The sequence below is a fragment of the Pseudorasbora parva genome, chromosome 18 (genome assembly GCF_024679245.1).
Source record: "Pseudorasbora parva isolate DD20220531a chromosome 18, ASM2467924v1, whole genome shotgun sequence".
NCBI lineage: Eukaryota > Metazoa > Chordata > Actinopteri > Cypriniformes > Gobionidae > Pseudorasbora > Pseudorasbora parva.
This window is the reverse complement of record NC_090189.1, coordinates 18,782,195-18,801,550: the sequence shown is the minus strand read 5'-3', so window position 1 is coordinate 18,801,550 and position 19,356 is coordinate 18,782,195. Positions and strand designations below refer to the sequence as shown.

Genomic DNA, 19,356 nt, shown 5'->3' with positions numbered 1-19,356 from the left:
CACACAATACTTCCAGCTGTTTAAATTCAAATTGTTTTTTTCCTGAAAGAAATATTTGGGGTGCATAATCACAAATCAATACCATGCAGAAATATATTTTCTTTCAGACATTTTGTTTTATTATGATCAAACACAAAAAGCAGCATGACTTCCATTTGAACTCTTTTTGTCACCTTTAGATGTCCTATTGATTGAGAATGAACAAGCCTGAACTGCCATTCTCCTGTTAACCTTCTCAACAGTCTGTTTTAGTTCACTATTTCACAACATATGTGCCTAAAACCGCTTGTCATTTTCTGCTGATTGTGCTTGTTTATCTCTTATGTTACAAAATGTTGGGTTTTTTTAATATGGATTTTTCAGCATTAGACAAGATAAGGTATACCACAGTGTCTCAATGTCTCAGTGGAACTATGATCAGAATATACAGTTCTGTGAGAGACAAAACTGAAAACGCATGCTACTTTTAAAAAATAAAAATAATTCAATACTGCAATTAAATACTAGACTTTTTTAAGGTGAGACACTACAGGCAAAACAGTTTTTACATACAGACCTATCAATTTTGAGATTTTGCATTTGGTGGTGGAAAGAAAAAGGTTATCTTTTATAGCACTTCCTCTATTTTCATTTGTAGATTTCAATTACAGTACACATATTAAAGGTCGTTTTTTACTTCTCCACCTCAATAGCACTTACATACACCAAACTTTAGTTTTATTCATATCTACATTCTAAACATTTTATACCTTAAAAAAAAGAGTGAAAAAAAGTCAAATGGGGAAGTATGGTGTCTGGTTGGCAGACCAAGCTCAATTTAAGATTGAACATTGGTCTGTGGAGTCTGCTCTGTATTTTTTATTGGACAAGATGCTTGATCAACGAGCATTATTCAAATGATTCTTTATGCAATTGGATAGTCCTTCAACCAATCAGACCACAAGAGGCGTATGACCCATCGCTTCTCTATCCGTCACAAGGGGGTAATCTAGCACTTGGAAAGCGTTCCACCCATAGGGGCGGCCATTGCTAACCAAGCCATCACCTACTGTTAGCATCCCATTGACTCCCATTCATTTTTGAGTCACTTTGACAGTGAATAACTTTACATCTAAGGCGTTTAAAGACTCCATTTGTCCATTGTTTATTTATAAAGAAACACGACAATGCACAAAAGGCTCCATTACCTTGTGTCTTACACTATCGCCCCATAGAAGCTGTTTTTGTAAAAATAGGCTAACGATTGCGTCATAGCCAACGCGACTGTCGCACTGTTGAGAAATTACCGTATAGACAGGAGGAGATGCTCAGAAACAATCTTTAGGGACTTTAAGCAACAGCCACTGATGGAACGGCAACGGCGTTCTGGCGTTCTATTGCGCATGTGCGACTTTAACTGCTACTTCGTGACGTTCTACTATAACCATCTACTACGGGAGAACAGCTGATTTGCCGTAGTCATTAATACGTGACAGATTAGATAAGTAAATATAGTTATGTGGCATTTTAATTATATCTGTTTATAATTTAATGCCAAAAGCAACCATTTCCTTGCTTTTTTAATTACATGTTTCTTTATATTTGGTCAAATTATGTTAAATGAACCATTACGCCGTCTCTTTATTGTTGCTTAGTGATTTTTGCGTTCTTTGGCTACGGCAGTTAAAAGTTTATTTCCGGTCGCTGTTGCCGTTCCATCAGTGGCTGTTGCTTAAAGTCCCTTTTAACTGTCTTTGAGGCAGTCGGGGGACGTGGAAACATAAAGTCCGATAAAGTCAAGGGAGAAGAATGGGGAGAAGCCGATAGTGAGCCAAAAGCAACGGGACAAAACATTTAAACAACGTGATTCAGATTTCATTTTCCACAACTACTAGAAGACCTGCAACTGTCAGACAGGTTGCTCACGTCACATCTACATCGTCAAGCTCAGTCTGAGCCTGTGCAGTTCGCTCAGCCATCAGGAAGTGAGTGCCTCTGATTGACTTCACTTTCCGCCGTTGAAGTCTATGGGAACGCTCTGTCCATTTCTTTTACTGTCTATGAACCGTCATCATGTTAAACCTGCCATTAGCACAACAAGTGGATAAACCAGATTATGACATTTCTGATTTTCTATGTGAAATTATCCTATTTCAACTGAGAATCCTTGATAAATAACAGCAACTTCTTATTTTCCTGTTCCTCAACTTGTCTACTCCAAAACAAATGGTGCGCCCGAAGTCTAAGTCTGAGTAGGCATTTGAATTTAAACTTTCTATGCAACTGTTAAAAAGTACTTTAAAGTATGAGTAGTATGAAGGAAATACACCAAAAAGATGTACTACATCCACCATGTTGTTACTGTCACCTTATCAGCGTCTGTTATCTCGCTTCACTCCCATTCATAAATCATAGAATAATAAAGTGCATTGAAAGGAAGTATAGGTCGTCCGGGTTCACTTTGCCTGTTTTTCGAATTCGGACAAAGCTTTGTCGGTGTACAGTTTTTCACATACGCCTACCATATTTGAGAAATATTCGATTTCGGATGCAGCGAAAGTGGTTTATAATGATATGATATAAATAAGCATTAGGATAGCAGAGAGTACACTGTAAACAATTATTTGTTGACTTAACTTAATATATTTTGTTATCTTTTTGCATTGGTTTTTTTAAGTTTCTCTTACTTATATGGATAAGTTATCTGAACTAATTCCATTTAGTAATAAAAACTTCCCCTTTAGTTTTCTGAACTTAAATGTTCTAGTCATCATAACTTCAGTTTAGTTTTCTGAACTTAAATGTTCTAGTCATCATAACTTCACTTCAGTTTTCTGAACTTAAATGTTCTAGTCATCATAACTTCACTTTAGTTGGTTGCAAAGCTGCTTTAATAAGTATTAATTGCATTACTATATTGATTTGTAAATTACATTTGATTTAGAATAAAACCTATATTAAGCAAATTAAAATCACAGCAACACATATCAGTACACATTTATATTTATTGCAAAAACAAACACCAAAAACAACCACACAAAAAGTCTGAAATGTCCTTTCTTCAGAAAATTGCAAAAATAAACGGCACAGACTGTTAAACACCTCTGATTTGGCTTTATACCATTTTAATTTAAACTTAATTTAAGTTCATTTTAATTAACAATGTGTAAGCTCTCAAGCTTCAGTACATTTATCAATGAGCATAAACAGCACATATACACCAGCGTTACCTCACTGCATTTTTTTCAGCTTTGCAGCTCTCCCCAACCATTAAACCTAGATTAAAAATAAAAATAAAATAAAAAGTTGGATAACCTCATAGCTCGAGCCCAAACAGTGTGGCAAAGGCATTTAGGGCATCTTCTAGATCCATGACCACAATCTCCGTCTAGTATGACATCCACATCCACAACATCATCTGGGAAGGCACTATCATGTCTGATGTCCTCACTCATGGTCAAGATGCCCTACATTAACCCCATGAACAATGTCTCTCTCATCATCATCTGGCTGGAAAAAAATGAGACACAGATACAAATTTTAAGTGGTGCTGTCATAAAATATTTATTCAAACATACATTAAATACTAAAGAACAGCAATACAATAACTATGCAATATAGTAAATATACTTTTTCTAGCTGACAGAATATTTTTTCTGAGGTAAATGTGACATGATATTGCTTAAAAGCTATTTATTGACATTTATTAACGTTTGCGCAGTTGAAACACTGCGATTACATGAGACAATACAGATTTCATACATTGTACTGTATCTTTAAACATATTCTCTGATGTTTATACATGTTTATTTCATGCTGTATCTACTAGTAAAGTGCAATATTCAAATGCAAAAAAGCAACAAAAACAACATTTAAAACCACTGTCATATTAAAGGGTTAGTTCACCCAAAAGTGAGAATTAGCCCATGATTTACTCACCCTCAAGCCATCCTAGGTGTATTACATTCTTGTTTCAGATGAATACAATCACAGGGCTTGACATTAAGCATGTTCATGTGCTTGTCCTTCGGACAAGTAAATCGTTCATTCACTTGGCCAAATAAAAAATGTGCTTGTCCGGAAAAAAGTTCGATATTTTTTTGTTTTTCCGTGCGTGTGTGCGTTGTAAATATAATTTATTCTGAAGCAATATTCTCCCCAGTGTTCAATCAGCTTTGACATATTTAAATATGCATATTTGTGATTTAAAAAAAAAAAATTGAATCATTTGAAATGTAGAATATTATTACCTTTTATAAAGGGAATTTTCCCCCTAATCTTATTAAATAAAGGCTCTGCTTCAGGTTTCATTCTATATTGTTAAATTTGATCAATACATTAAATTAAAATAAGACAATATAAGGGCTGTTACCAATCAAATAAAATAATTTACACTGAAAAATCACAACTACATTAAATAATGTTTTGAGATTTGTTGTTTTGAATAGACAAAATACAAATGTTAGAAAGTATGTTTAAACATGAAACTAAACCTCCAGTAGGTGGCAGCAGGTGGCCCTCTTAATGAGTGAGCCATTGAGTCGTTCATTCAAACGATTCATTCAAACACTGAATCGTTCAGTTGCTGTGAGACGCGTTACGGTTCTGCTGTGAACGATTTTCGCTGCTGAAATAGAACAAACACACTCAATATTGCATCTAAAATGTAAGTGACTAAGTGAATGTTAATGTAATGTTTATGGAACCGTCATGAAATGAGTCACTTTCTGTCGTGATTGTATTCAGGAAACAGCTTAAATGGCTCTAGTGTTGTAATTTCTCCTCGAGAGGCTGCACGAGTGTCAACAGCGCAAACTTGTTATCGTCATTTCATCATATATTACTATCCACTATCGATCGCCACTTACACTAAATTAATGCACAATCATTCTTGCATTTTGGTGATTCGCTAACGTTAGTTTATTTTTTGTTTTAATCAGGCCCTTGTCCATCGGGCAAGTAAAATTCTCTTTCACTTGTCCCTGACAAGCGTTAATGTCGAGCCCTGAATCAGTTATATTAAAAAAAAGTTCTGGCTAATCCAAAAATTATAAATGGCAGTGAATGGCTGCCCAAATTTTGAAGCCCAGAAAAAAAGTGCATCTATCCCAGGGCTCGACATTAACGCTTGTGGATTTTTCGAAGGGACAAGTGAAAGAGAATTTTACTTGCCCGATGGACCTGATTAAAACAAAAAATAGCTAGCGAATCACCAAAATGCAAGAATGATTGCATTAATTTAGTGTAAGTGGCGATTGATAGTGGATAATAATATATAATGAACTGACGATAACAAGGTCGCGCTGTTGACACTTGTGCAGCCTCTAGAGAAGACATTACAACACTTGACCCGTTTTCCTGAATACCACCACGACTGAAAATGACACTGACTTCATGACAGTTCATAGCAAAACAATTAATTAACATTCACTTAAATTAACATTCCCTTAAGGTCACTTACATTTAAGAAGCAATATTTAATGTTTTGTTCTATTTCAGCAGTGAAAATCATTCACAGCAGAACCGCAACACGTCACAGCAACGTGTGTTACTGAACGATTCAGCGTTTGAATGAATCGTTTGAATGAACGACTCAATGACTCACTCATTAAAACGGCCACCTGCTACCACCCTTCTGGAGGTTTGGTTTGATGTTTAAACATTATTGGTCTATCCAAAAATACACATTTCAAAACATTATTTAATGCAAATTACATTTTTCGGTGTAAATTATTTAATGTGATTGGTAACAGCCCTTATAGTGTCTTATTTTAAATTAATGTATAGATCAAATTTTACAATATAAAATGAAACCTGAAGCATAGCCTATATTTAATAAGATTAGAGGGGAAATGCCCTTTATATAAGGTAAAAAATAATAATTAAAAAATTCACAAATATGCAGATTTAAATATGTCAAAGCTGATTGAATACTGGTCAGCATATTGCTTCAGAATAAATTATATTTAAAACACACACACACAAAATATCAAACTTTTTTCTGGACAAGCACATGAACATGCTTAATGTCAAGCCCTGTATCCATTATAAAAATAATCCAGAAGGCTCCGGGGGGTTAATAAAGGCTTCTGGCGGACCGCCTTCAACTTACGAAATAAGTGTAATGCCTCTTGAAGTTCAAAAGGTTTATGCCACGTCCGACGTCATCGTCGCGGCAATTACGCTTTTTTTACACCATGTCCGATGCCGTCGCTGCGCCAGTTGCGTTTTTCTTCCCCTCTACATCCGACGACATCGCCATGCCAGTTACACTTTTTCCGTAACTTTAATACGGAAGGCCGTCCCGCCAGAAGCTACATATTTTACATTATAACTTTTTTTTACACAAACCCATCGATTCACATCAGAATGTCTTTATTAACCCCCCTGGAGCCATGTGGATTACTTTTACAATGGATGGATGCACTTTTTTCTGGGCTTAAAAATTTGGACTGCCATTCACTGCCATTTATAATGCTTTAGATTTTTTTTAAATATAACTCCGATTGTATTCGTCTGGAATACACCTAGTATGGCTTGAGGGTGAGTAAATCATGAGGTAATTTTCCTTTTTGGGTGAACATACCCTTTAATAGTTATTTATTTTACCTGTATCGATTCAAACTCACATTTAATAATTTTCAAGGAGTTTCATGAAACTGATGGCGATCTGAGAGAGAGACCATGCAGTGAAGCGAGATGTAGTTTCATCCGATCCGTAAACCAGTTCAGTTTCTTGTCAAGGAGCAATAGATAAAAACATTAAAAAAAATTATAGGCTTATTGACAACATGTTGCAATGTTTACACTGTACAATGACTCAATGTGATTTAATTAGGGCTGAATACTTCAAATTTCACAATTTGATATTATTTAACTTCATACAGTTAATATTTACCAGAAATTGCAGCAAATATAGTGAAACTGCTGTCCACCTCCAACCATTCGAAGAAATAGACGGCGCGAGTTGTTGAGAGCTCCATGAACCCCGCGAGGTAAAAGCGTGTAACGTTAGGAACTCTGTATTTCAACGGCTCTGGGAGCACAACACACACACACACACACACACACACACACACACACACACACACACACACACAAATATAATTATAAAACAATATAATGTCATAAATACACTTTGTAGATGAGGTTAAACACGTAACTTACTTTGTGTTATCTTGGTTAAAAGTAAACTCCATGTCTGCACTGCACGGTGAGTCATGTCCCCTGAGAGAAAAGTTTTGGCTTCTTTAAACGCGCACAGCATATAAGTTACATATTGGTATAAATCAATAAATTATGAAAAACAAATGGTAAATGAGATAAAACACTTACTTTATAATATTTCCCTGTAAAAAAGTTCTCTCGCCTCAGTCGCCTGTTTCTATCCTCCGCTCTGCACCGCGAGTCAAAGAAGATATCTCTAAGTTTAGGTGCGCATGGACACACACACACAAACACACACCATCCTACCACAATATAATGTTATAAACTTCATACTGTTAATGAGATAAAACACTATGCCGGTGTAAACACTACTCATTTGCTCAGCATTGCGATTGAATGGAAATGGCGTCTGGTCTGTCAGTCGGTGGGGGAGGGGATACGGGGGCGCGCGCATACAGCACGTGCATTTCCTGGATGTACATAATTATCCTCTCCGCCAGATGGCGCTGTTTTCACTAGCCGTGTTAATACAAAAACTCTTTACTCATTGACTCCTTGAATTAAGACTTGGTTTATATGGTGTGGAATGGTACGTATTAAATACGGTAAGTTAAATAAATGTGGTCATATCTATATAATTAGAGTGTTGTATATAAATCAGCTGCACATAGTAGATTAAGTTTAGTTTACTGTAGTTAAATAAATAGACTAAAGTATAATTGGAGTAAAATCCAGAACAGTTCAACTTATGTTTTTAAGTTAAAACAACAATTGTACTCGTTCATTCAACAGAAAATCTAGTGTAGTTATTTCAACATATGTTTTTGAGTTAAAACAACAATTGTACTCGTTCATTCAACAGAAAATCTAGTGTAGTTATTTCAACATATGTTTTTGAGTTAAAACAACAATTATACTTGTTCACTTAACTTTCAGTCTAGTTGAGGACAAGAAAACTTAAAATGCCTTGTTGTCTGGACAATCTAGTTATCTCTACTGAAAAAAATTTGTTGAAATAACAAAATCGCAAAAAAATTTTTTACAGTGTATATGATAACTGAGCTTTTGAGATATGTCTAGTCACTGTTGACTGGACTAATGATCCACATGGCTCATTGGGAGTATGTTTGAACAAAAACATGGCTTAAAGGGATAGTTCACCCAAAAAAATTAAATTTGAATGTGTGTTGTGTTTCTATTTCTATTCGATTCGATTCAACCATCTGATGTCACATATGGACTACTTTGATGAGGTTTTTATTAGCTTTCTGGATATGGACAGTAAAGTGTGCTGCATATGCTCTGGGACTAAAATATAAATTATCTTAAACTGTGTTCTGCAGATGAACGTAGGTCTTAGGTGAGGAATGACATTAGGGTGAGTCATTAACATTATATCATAATTTCATTTTTGGGTGAATTAACCCTTTAAAGGTGCCATGTGTAAAAATTGAGGTAAAAATGTTCAAAAAAATGACCTACACGCATCAAAAGAAAGAGAAAAAAATAAGGGCGATGATGTCATTAAAAAATGTCATGTTATAGTGCTGCAGAGATATCAACCTTAAAGGGTTACTTCAGCGATTAGCATATGGCTTTGTATCATATTCAAATGATTGTGCTTCCCCTCCTCATATCCCCCTGAGACAAGAGATTTATGCATTTTATTTCTGGAAAAATTCCTCCTATGATGCAAATTGACGATATTTGCCTCATAGGAGGAATGTTTGCCCAAAGGCTAAAGACTACAGCCAGCAGAGGGAGTCATTTCCTCATGTTTTGAACCCGCTCATGGGGGATGGATATCAAACTCAGAGCTCAGCTCAGCTACAGGCACTCATTTAAACGGAGCTATGGTGAGCAATGGAAGTCTTTTAACTTCTCAAATTAATTTCTATGAAAGTTAAGCTTGCAAAGTCATGAAATAGAACGCGCCAGACTGAACCCGCATTGTGAATGTATGCCGCGAGTGTAGTCGCGATTACCTCAGCTCTCATCACGAGAGCTCAGCTCATTTATCTGACTCCTGCAGTTAGTGCTCAGTGCTGTGATACTCGCGCGGAGACTCACTCATTATATTGAACAGACACGTTCAGTTTTTAATTGTAGTGTCTTCTCTAACTCAGTCACAGTAATCAAGTTGGTGGGTTTAGGAATGGCCTCACAGAGCAGTGAAGCATTCTGGGAATTGTAGTCTTTCATCCACATGAGACAAAAATACATTTTCTGTCTTTTCTCAGTCTAGAAAGCACCAAATTCAAAAATAATTTCACATTTCTACTACATTGATGACCCAGTTTAAATACAGATTCATCTTCCCAGCGCTAAAGTACCCCTTTACTTAGCAGTAGCATTACTATCCCCGGCCCGACAGGTATCGTAATACCAGTCTCGGCCATGGGAGGCGGTATGAGGGCAACATAACCACCAGCCAACCTGGCGTACTTGAACCTGATGTCAATCGTGTGGAAACTACAGCCCACTACTTCATTTCAGTTCAGGGAAGAGAGTGGACGGATGGCCGAAGCCCTTGGCCCCTTAAATGTATCTGATATGATAAAAATAGCTGTTTTTACCTGAACGGAAAAAAGCGGAAGTACGGGTGCCTGGCAACTGTGTCCCGTCCCGTCATAATAAAAGTCCCGGTACTCGCGAGCCGTTTAGAATAGGCGCCCTCCAGTGGACGAAAAGTTGCATAGTGCACCTTTAAGCAAAGTTTAACGCTAATCTAGGATTTGTTGATATGGGTTTTATTTTAAATCGAGTTGTTCCACTACTTGATTTTAAACAGATTAATAATGCAGTAAAACCGTTATAGTGCTGATCAAGCAGATGGAGGGTGAACTGACCACTTGTTTTAAACCATTAAAGTGCAGTAATGCCGTGATATTAGCACACCACACAAAGGTAAGCAGATGAAACCCGCAATATGAACGCAGCTTTTACTTTATAATGGGTTTCAATGGGGAAAACACCTAGCGAGAAACCTCGTGCTGCACTAATATTCTGTGTTCATTTGCTTTCCTGTACAAAGTGTGCAACATCAACTAGGTGTACACACAGAATCCAGTATCTCAATATCACCGTCCTACTGCATTAATACTGACTACAAACCTGGGAAAAAAGGACTGGTGAGTTAATGGAGGAGAGCCTTGTTTTGCCCTCTAGGTGATCGTTCCTAGCGTGTGACAACATAACTATGGATGGTGAGCTCCCAGACCCAACATCTTGATGTGGGTCTGGCTTGTCAGGTAATTTTTGGGTGAACTATCCCTTTAATAGAGGTGACGCACATTATCAAAAATGCAGCATTTTCTAAATAGACTAGAGATGGTAATAGGAAATATTAATTACTGTCACCACAATTTTCTGAGCCAAAATCAGTCAGATTCTGTTTCACTGTTGACCAGTGTGGTCATTGTGTATTTTTTTCTCGCAGGCTTTGTTTGTTGCTTTGACTTCATCTGCATGTGACTGGCATGTTGGACACTCGTTTTAGATTGATTTTTTACAAGTGAGAGCCAGAAACAACTAGATAAAACCTTGGGTGTGGAAAAGAAATCAGTCACAGGTGCAACTGTCCTTGAGATAGTAGCTTTCCTTTGCTTTACAGCTTTACAATAATCTCCAGAATAGCTAATGAACAGAAAACACAAGATCTACACTGGTCATGGAACGCTATGCTGAAGTTAGTAGGTTCATGTTCATGGGAGGACAAGAGGTGCATATTTGTAACAGTGGGGCCTCCATGGCCTACTGACCCCCAGTCCTTTCAGTCACGTGATGTGCCATTGATCAGCATGGGGTGCGTGCATGCCCCTGTAGCCTGCGATGATTGGTCCAAATAGGTAGTTCACGTGAACGCTGACTGATCGTCGGCAAAAAATGTAATTTTGGTGCCGGGTCAACCTCAGAAGCTCAGAACACACAGCAGCACGAGCTAATTACTCTCCTATGCTGAATCGCATAGTTACACACGAGGCAGACACCGGGTTTGTGGAAGCAGTTCGACCCAGTTCAAATGCCGTAACACAGGTATGCATTAACATATGTTCACAGATTGCTTCTTTGCAATGCATTTAAAGCGCACGCGAGGATTTACACATTTATGCAGTTGATTCGTGTTACAGCGTGCAGTTTTTTTTAATATCTAAGAGAGGGAAGAAACTTGTTCGCTACAAACCAGGAAGAGCATGCACGCAAACCTACCAACAGAGACGTAATGCTTTACAAATATGTGAAAGGGAAGACAATTTTACATAACAGTGGAATAAAACAACAACAACAACAAAAAAAACCCGATTGAGACAGGAGGGTCAACAGTAGGCTGTGGTGCTGGTATGTTGGACCCGGACGAAAGCTGCTACTGCAAATGAGCTCCAACAGGTGTGGTGTACCCAACCCTTTGTTTCTAAAGTTGATTGCTTTGCCTATTATTTCAATGCACAATTTTCTGCTTCAAACTAAATAAGTTTATCGCGCGCGTTGCCCAGACAGTCCGGAACAGTGTTTCTTTGTTCATAACCTTATATGGATACATGCTAGTAGTCGACTCGAGACCTGGGAGTGAAATAACACTTTTTAATGCAATATTTGTCGCAAAAAAAAAAAAGTCTTTCAACTTCGCCCTCATGCTGCTTAATTGCAATTTTCAAACATGTTTTAGCGCGTGAGAGGTAACCTTAGAGATTGATACCTATTTATTGTGGTAATCGCTTTTTGTTAAATTAAGTAGCTTAGCTTTACATTTGTAAACGTAACGAAGACACTGCAAGTCAGAAACAAAGATAGAAATTTACTAAACCGTTTAGCAAAATATAACCATGGAGTGTGTAAGGGTTAGTTATTCTCAGTTGTGGCAATTAATGCAGTAGGCTATACAGTCATGATATTAAGATTTTTAGTTTTTCATCATGTTGATAAATCTTGTGATTGTTAGGCCTACATATCAATTGTATTTTGTCCTGTAAATACAACATTTTTAAACCATCAACTGTCACCCCAAGAAGGTGCTGCTTATTTATGATCATGATTGAACTCATTTTACAACACTCATTACTTCCTTAGATATTTTCTCAGAAAATTAAGCAGTTTTTTTTGTAAACATTAAGATTTGTAATTTAATCATTTTGAATTAAATGTAATTGTAAATTATAAACACCAGAGGGTGCTCAATATCCTCTTGTTCAAGTCCATGTCCTCTAGCCTCCAGATGAGAAACTTTTGACCCATTTTCTGCAATCTTTTGCATAATGTTTAATTATTTCGTTCCGGGCATTTATTAAGCTGAGCACGCTCCGTGTTCATAATGTTTCTTTTATATCATACTGAGTTTGTATTAAGGACGGCATGCTGTGCTACTTTAAAGTGTGAAATTTAAATGAGTCGTGTATTGAAAAATTGGATCTGCTTTTGACCAACTTTCCCACACCTGGATATACTTTTCTGACTTTGGTTATTAATACACTTTTCTGTGTTTTCAGTGCACGTGGCTGCCCTTCCAACGAATCCACCATGCCAATCGAGCTGGCCATGCCGATTTATCTGTCAAATGAAGAGTATTTGAATTCAAGGGCATGTTTACGGCAGTGTCCAAGTAACAATCTTAGTTTTAGCTCTTCTAGGGAGAAATCAGAGTTTAATGGCATCAGCGCATCCTTGGCGAAACCTAGAAGGGCCAAAAAACAAGTGTCTTTTGCTGATCACAAGGGTCTCGCCTTGACGATGGTGAAGATCTTTTCTGAATTTGATGACCGCATTGACATCCCGACCAGCATCGAGCAGTTCTTTAGCGCTTCTTTGACTTTATCAGAAAGGAAGGACAAGTTAACCCTCGACTTTGACCAGCCGTCTGCAGATTACTTAAAGTTTCGTCAGCGAATAGAAAATTATCACGTTTGCCTCGAACACTGCATGCTTAAGGAAAAATCTATAGCGGGGACAGTCAAAGTTAAAAACCTTTCCTTTGAAAAGTCAGTTAAGCTTCGAATTACCTTTGACACTTGGAAGAGCCACACAGACATAAATTGCCAGTACGTAAAGGACACTTACACCGGCTCAAACCGCGACACCTTTTCGTTCGAAGCTAGTTTGCCTGATCAAGTGCCCCCACATGAACATATTGAGTTTGCTATTTGCTATGAGGTCAATGGTGTCACGCTCTGGGATAACAACCAAGGACAGAATTACAGAATCATTCAGTCAGCACTGAAGAAGAGTTCAAATGACTCAAGCCATGGCCATCAGCGATATGGCGTGACTGATTGGGACGTTCATTTTGACCGTTTTGGCAGCCCCAGATGCTCTCAGGGAATCTTTCCCAATTGGCCAAGCTATGCTGGATATGAAGACATTGGTCCTTATTACTAAGAATCTACCTTTGGGGCAGTTTATCCTGTACACATCCATCAGACATTGTGATAAATGCCTCTTTAAAGTGCTACTTTAAAACATAACTTGCTGTTGTTTGGCCTCTAGTTGAAGTGTCAGATTGTAAATCCCTGAGGACACTTGAGATATTTATCAGTAATAATGGATTATGTGGTTTATGTTTTTTAAATACTGTTCATGGTGAAGTATGAATGTAATAATGAAAAGTTTCTGTTTATTTTCCAATGCCTGCCAGTTGCATTAATGCTAGTTTCTGTGCAGGGTTGTGTAAAAGTTTTTGTGGTTGATTTTTGGGTTTGTATGGATTTGCGTGGACCTTTATAAGATAATACAATGTTAATTAAATTAAGACTCTGCAGGCCAGGATATATGCTAAACTTTAAATCATTACCAATACGTTTTGATAACAAGTTTCCTGATTATTTCTTTGAGAGAGACAATTGTCAGCATGAATCTTTTTTTCTTGAACTAAGAGCACAAAAAAGAAAGTGTTTTTCCCAGAAATGTGAAATCAGATGGACTAGATACATGTGTATGCAAATCCTCTCATATGTTTTGTTCTTTCCTGAACAGCTGATTTTTAATGTATAACTCTAAATGTGTCGGTATTTCTGTATTTTAATTGACTATGACTTTCTCACTGTAATTGATTGCACAACAGGATTATCATGTTTGTGATGGATGTTAATGTATATAGTATTTTTTTTTCTCTCTTGGTAATGTATGCACTTTATTTTGTTGCAGTGTTTAATTTCTTGTCACCCATTTTAAATTGCATTGTTTGAATGTGAATACAAGTTTGTCAGAACCACTTTAAAGACGTAAAAAAGTTCTCTCAATGGTATTAGGTATGTTCATTATGTGCATTTTTAATGCAATGTTTTAAATGTTCATAGTCATTAAAAATTCAAATAAAGTATTTGCATATGAAAACAACTTATCTGGCCTCCCTGAAAAAGTAGAATAACATGATAAGAGTTGTGATTTGTCATTACCTGTTATTTCAATACATGTTGAAATGTATACATTTTTTAATGCTTGAGTGGCCAAAGTAGCCTAATGCACTGTTTATTATTATAAAGCGCTAGGATTACCAAAGAAACTGGAAACATTAGAGCAAATTTAGTTTAGTCTGCAAATTAAGCTCTGCAATAAATATGACTTACACAAAAATTACAGTTTTAATTTTTTTAAATGTACATATTATTATATGTATATAACATTATTTATATAATTTTATATATGTATATTTTTTGTTGAATAACAAGTAGAAACAGAAAATAACCATGAATAAACCGTTTTGACAAAAATAAAAAGTTTGAGAGGGGCTTTTATTTTATAATTATTTGACTTTTCAATGACAAGCTTCCTGTGCGCGCTGTGACGTCAGTTGCCAGGCTCACATTTAAGAGGCTAGCTAAGCATAGAAGTTTAGTTCTTCACCTACAGGCGCTAATTTTAAGCAAAATGTGTACAAAATAAACCAGACATCGAGACAAGCGTTTAGGGTTGCATAGTTTCGCACCGCTCCAAGTAAGGTTGAAAGCGACTGCGAGCGTGAACGCGCAAAACCAGATGTGTTGCAGTGTTTCTGAAATGAACTAACGTTAGACTGTCAAAAATGATGGAGTCGCCGAAAAAGACCAGTCAACCTGCAAATGACACTTCAACGTCTGGGGGAGAACAGAAGGAGCAATGCTGTTCTAATGTGAGTATCTAAACAGTTTTAGCGAATTCCTGTTTCAATTAAAATTACAGTAATATTTTAGTCTTTGTTTGTGTATTGCTGTGGCAGATTGCTAAATAATGAAAGAGATCCGTTATTTTTCTGCACCCCTAACGTTTAATATTTTAAGGGTTGAGTTTAATATTTTTTCAATTACTAAACATTTACATTACAGGGCAAATACTTACTTAAATAAAATTATAAATAAATAAATTGTTTTAGAAATTAAGCAGTAACACAATTCTCCCACCTATATTATGGCTGTGGAACTGATGAACAGTGTCAGTTTGTTATTTTTGTGTGTGTGTTTGTGACTCATATTTAATATAAATATTAAATTGGTATTTTGCATTTCCTTTTCGAACATTTAGGCTTCCTGTGAAAAAAATGAAGAGCAGGAGCCTTCATCCCCAAAGCAGGGAGATTTCAGTGATCCGGTGTATAAAGAGATCGCAATGGCAAACGGCGCAATTAACAGAATGAATAGAGATGAACTGCGTGCGAAATGTGTTGAGCTGAAGCTTGACACACGGTATTGAGACCTTTTAGTTTTTACAGTTATTTAAAAGGATTGGCTCATCCAAAACTGAGAATTCTGTAATTAATTACTCACCCTCATGTTGTCCCAGAACCATGAGACCTTTGTTCATCTTCGGGACACGAATGAAGATATTTTTGATGAAATCCGAGAGCTCTCTGACCCCTTCATATACAGCATTTTAATTACCTCTTTAAAGGCCCAGAAAGGTAGTAAAGAGATTATTAAAATAGTCCATGTGACTCCAGTGGTTCAACCTTAATTTTATAAAGCGTCAAGAATAGTGACAAAAATAGTGACTTTATTCAACAATTTCTTCTTGTCTGTGTCAGTCTCCTACGCTGTTTACGTTGGCCAGGTCCTGCGTCGTAGTGCTCACGTGAACAGCATCGGCCAATGGTAAGCCTGGTGTGCTGGCGTAGCTCGGAAGCAATGCATGATATTTACTACGTCCACACCGTAGGAGACCGACACAGACATGAAGACATTGTTGAATGTAGTCATTATTTTTGTTTGTTATTTGCGCACATCCTTGACGCTTCCTAAAATTAAGGTTGAACTGCTATAGTCACATGAACTATTGAGGGGCCTGAGAGCTCTCCCGATTTCATAAAAAATATCTTAATTTGTGTTCTGAAGACGAACGGAGGTCTTATGGAACCACATAAGGGGGAGCAATCAATGACAGAATGTTCATTTTTGGGTGAACTAACACTTTTACCTGCTATTTACAAATTCACTCATACTATTCATGGTCTTTTCAGTGGTGTTAAAGATGTCCTGAAGAAGCGCCTCAAAAGTTACTACAAAAGGCAAAAACTGTTGCATTCAGCTGCTGCAAGTGTGAAAGGTGATGCATACTTTGACTACATCTGTGTGGTGGATTTTGAAGCAACATGTGAAGAGAATAACCCACCTGACTACTTCCATGAAATCATCGAGTTCCCAATTGTTTTGATCGACACGCGCACATTGGAGATTGTGAGTTGGTGAGGGAACAGTCTGGCATACTTGTGCTTTATTCTTGCCAGGCAAACATGATACCATACAGTGTGTTTAGTGAAATGTTTTAGTTGATTTACTGGTTAATATTTGTAATCTCATTACTGTCATTGCAGGTAGACTCATTTCAGGAGTATGTTAAGCCAGAGGTGAAGCCACAGCTCTCAGAGTTTTGTATGAAACTTACCGGAATCACACAGGCAAGATTTAACAAACTGCTAACTGAATTAATTAAGTAATGTACAATACCATTAGACAATTTATGGTCAGTGTGAAATAAGTAGTTTTATTCAGCAATGATGCATTAAATTAATCAAAAGTTAGGATATTTATAAAAGATTTATATTTCAAATAAAGTGTCTGACAAAAATGTATCAATGTTTCCATGAAAATATTGAGCATCACAACGGATTTCAATGTTAATAATCATAAATGTTTCTTAACCACCAAATCAGAATATAAGAGAGATTTCTGAAGGATCATGTAACACTGGAGTAATGATGCTGAAAAGTATAACTAGAAAAATACATTTTAAAATGTAATTGTATTTCATATCATCACTGCTTTTATTGTATTTTAATCAAATAAATGCAGCCTTGGTGAGAAAGAGACATTAAAAAAAAACATTTAAACGATTGTACTGACCACAAACGTTTGTATTTAGTCTAATATTGAATGTAAGGCAATTGCTCAAACTTGAATATATAATGCTTTACATTTTCTTTTCTTTCAGAAAATGGTGGATGAGGCAAAAACTTTCAATGAAGTTCTAAATCGAGCAGTTTCTTGGCTACAGGAAAAAGAACTCGGAACTAAGTACAAATATACATTTTTGACAGATGGGTAAGGATGAAACAGACATTTTAAGCATCACTTTAATAACATTCAATGTGGAGAGCAGGGGCGGTTTTAGGATTCCATTCTCTGGGGACTTCGCCCTTTGGTTAGAATGTGTAGTAAAAGACCATTACCATTTACAAAGGGGGGTGGGGGGTGGCTGAGATGACCGACAGGTGGGCTGAAACCTAAAAAGGTTCTAGAATCGCCCCTGGTGCAGAGCAAAATATATATTGTTCAGTGTCTTGTCTGTGTAGGTCATGGGACATGGGCAAATTTCTTCGTACCCAATGCAAACTGAGTCACATCAGATACCCACAGTTCGCCAGAAAATGGATCAATATCAGAAAGTCTTATGGAAACTTTTATAAGGTTTGCTTTCATGTTCATTTTCCTTATGATTCCTTCCTTACAAAGTCATAGAAGAAAAAATTGGAATGAAAATAAAGAATATCAATTGTAAATAACAAGTTGGCTTTGGAGTTACATTCAGAGGTTTTCATGAGTCTCCTCCTGTCTATCAGGTTCCTCGTACTCAGACGAAACTAATCTGCATGTTGGAGAATCTTGGCATGCAGTATGACGGACGTCCTCACTGTGGTCTAGATGACTCCCGCAACATTGCCAGAATTGCCATCCACATGCTGAAGGACGGCTGTCAGCTGCGGGTAAACGAGTGCTTGCATCAAGGAGAACCACGGAGCGTGCCCATCTCTGCCCCCATTGAAGGAGCTCCAGTGCCTCAAATGCCCAAGAACAGAGACTAAAAAGACTTTCCCAAAACTAACATTGTTTAATGTGGACAAATATAAAAACCTGTCTTGGTGTGAGCATTAGGTAATTAGGACAAACAATTACCTAATTGTTTTTCTTTAACACGCCTAACTGTGTTTTCTTAAATTGTTCCAATTGTGCGTGGGATTTCTTTGCTGCTTATATCATAGCATATCAGTGGGGTGAGGCTGTGCTTCACCTTTACAGCAAATTGGCTTTATATACTGTTTTTTCAAACTTGCTTCTGGGGAACTGAAACAGAAGCTGCAGGCAAAGGGTTTTTTTTTAAAGCCCGGTGGATGATTAATAGTTGTACATTGCTTGTTGCACATCGGTTGAAAAACTGAAAAGCTCAATTTGTATTCTATTGCTAATAAAACAATTTTTTAATAATGCCGCTTTACAATATTATTATGAAAAGAGGTCATTTATACCATATTCAGTTTTTATTCCTGTTTGCCTGAAATCTGATTCACGGGTGGTGCTACATTGTTGTTGATTAAACTTGTGTACTCTGGTTCTTTAACCCTTATAGTCTACACAAAGTTTAGATATGTTGTGGTTATGCAACAGTGATTTGTCCACATAAAGTTCAACCAGTTTCTGGACACCATATCTATTTTTCAAGGCTAGGCTATAACCATAATATAAACTTGTACTGTAATCATTTTTAATAAAAAAATATTTAGGGCATGTATTTTAATGTGATTTTTCTCACTCATAATGTGAGAAAACGTTAATATTTCCATTGATTTGATTTATTCGATTATTTATCAAAATCAATGCATCTGCACCCCGTGTCCGGTAGATGGCGTCAAATAACATTTTTCTGTAATCGTAAACAACACAGCGCCCACCAGCAGGGTTTGAGTTTCTCCTAGTCTATTATATATTTTTTTTTATTCTTTCCAGTGTGCTAGTAGAATAAAATTCAATTCATAAC

General features: G+C 36.7%; 2 protein-coding genes and 1 long non-coding RNA gene across 8 annotated transcripts; 2 read left to right on the top strand and 1 right to left on the bottom strand.

The window, feature by feature from the left end:
* Positions 1-6,643: 6,643 nt before the first annotated feature.
* LOC137045802 (uncharacterized) lies at positions 6,644-7,718 on the bottom strand. Of its 3 annotated transcripts, none has more exons than XR_010898842.1 (5): positions 7,480-7,718; positions 7,315-7,375; positions 7,147-7,206; positions 6,878-7,015; positions 6,644-6,714 (listed from the first exon to the last, which is right to left on the bottom strand). It is a non-coding gene; the product is annotated as an uncharacterized lncRNA (long non-coding RNA). The 3 variants fall into 3 exon arrangements; XR_010898843.1 differs by having other exon boundaries at positions 7,453-7,513; XR_010898841.1 differs by lacking the exon at positions 7,480-7,718 and having other exon boundaries at positions 7,315-7,435.
* A 3,302-nt stretch (positions 7,719-11,020) lies between these two features.
* Positions 11,021-14,472, top strand: ppp1r3b (protein phosphatase 1, regulatory subunit 3B). 4 transcript variants are annotated; one of them, XM_067423923.1, is made up of 3 exons: positions 11,021-11,181; positions 11,277-11,532; positions 12,630-14,472. In XM_067423923.1, the coding sequence occupies exons 2-3, from the start codon at positions 11,519-11,521 to the stop codon at positions 13,513-13,515; spliced, it is 900 nt and encodes a 299-aa protein (XP_067280024.1). In that variant the 5' UTR covers positions 11,021-11,181; positions 11,277-11,518; the 3' UTR covers positions 13,516-14,472. The 4 variants fall into 4 exon arrangements, with proteins under 4 accessions (XP_067280024.1, XP_067280023.1, XP_067280022.1 ...); XM_067423922.1 differs by having other exon boundaries at positions 11,261-11,532; XM_067423921.1 differs by having other exon boundaries at positions 11,021-11,532.
* Positions 14,473-14,904: 432 nt separating this feature from the next.
* eri1 (exoribonuclease 1) lies at positions 14,905-18,806 on the top strand. Its single transcript, XM_067423149.1, has 7 exons — positions 14,905-15,244; positions 15,634-15,794; positions 16,565-16,781; positions 16,919-17,002; positions 17,536-17,645; positions 17,897-18,011; positions 18,164-18,806. Exons 1-7 carry the CDS (start codon positions 15,158-15,160, stop codon positions 18,404-18,406), a joined length of 1,017 nt encoding a protein of 338 aa, XP_067279250.1. The 5' UTR covers positions 14,905-15,157; the 3' UTR covers positions 18,407-18,806.
* Positions 18,807-19,356: the final 550 nt, after the last annotated feature.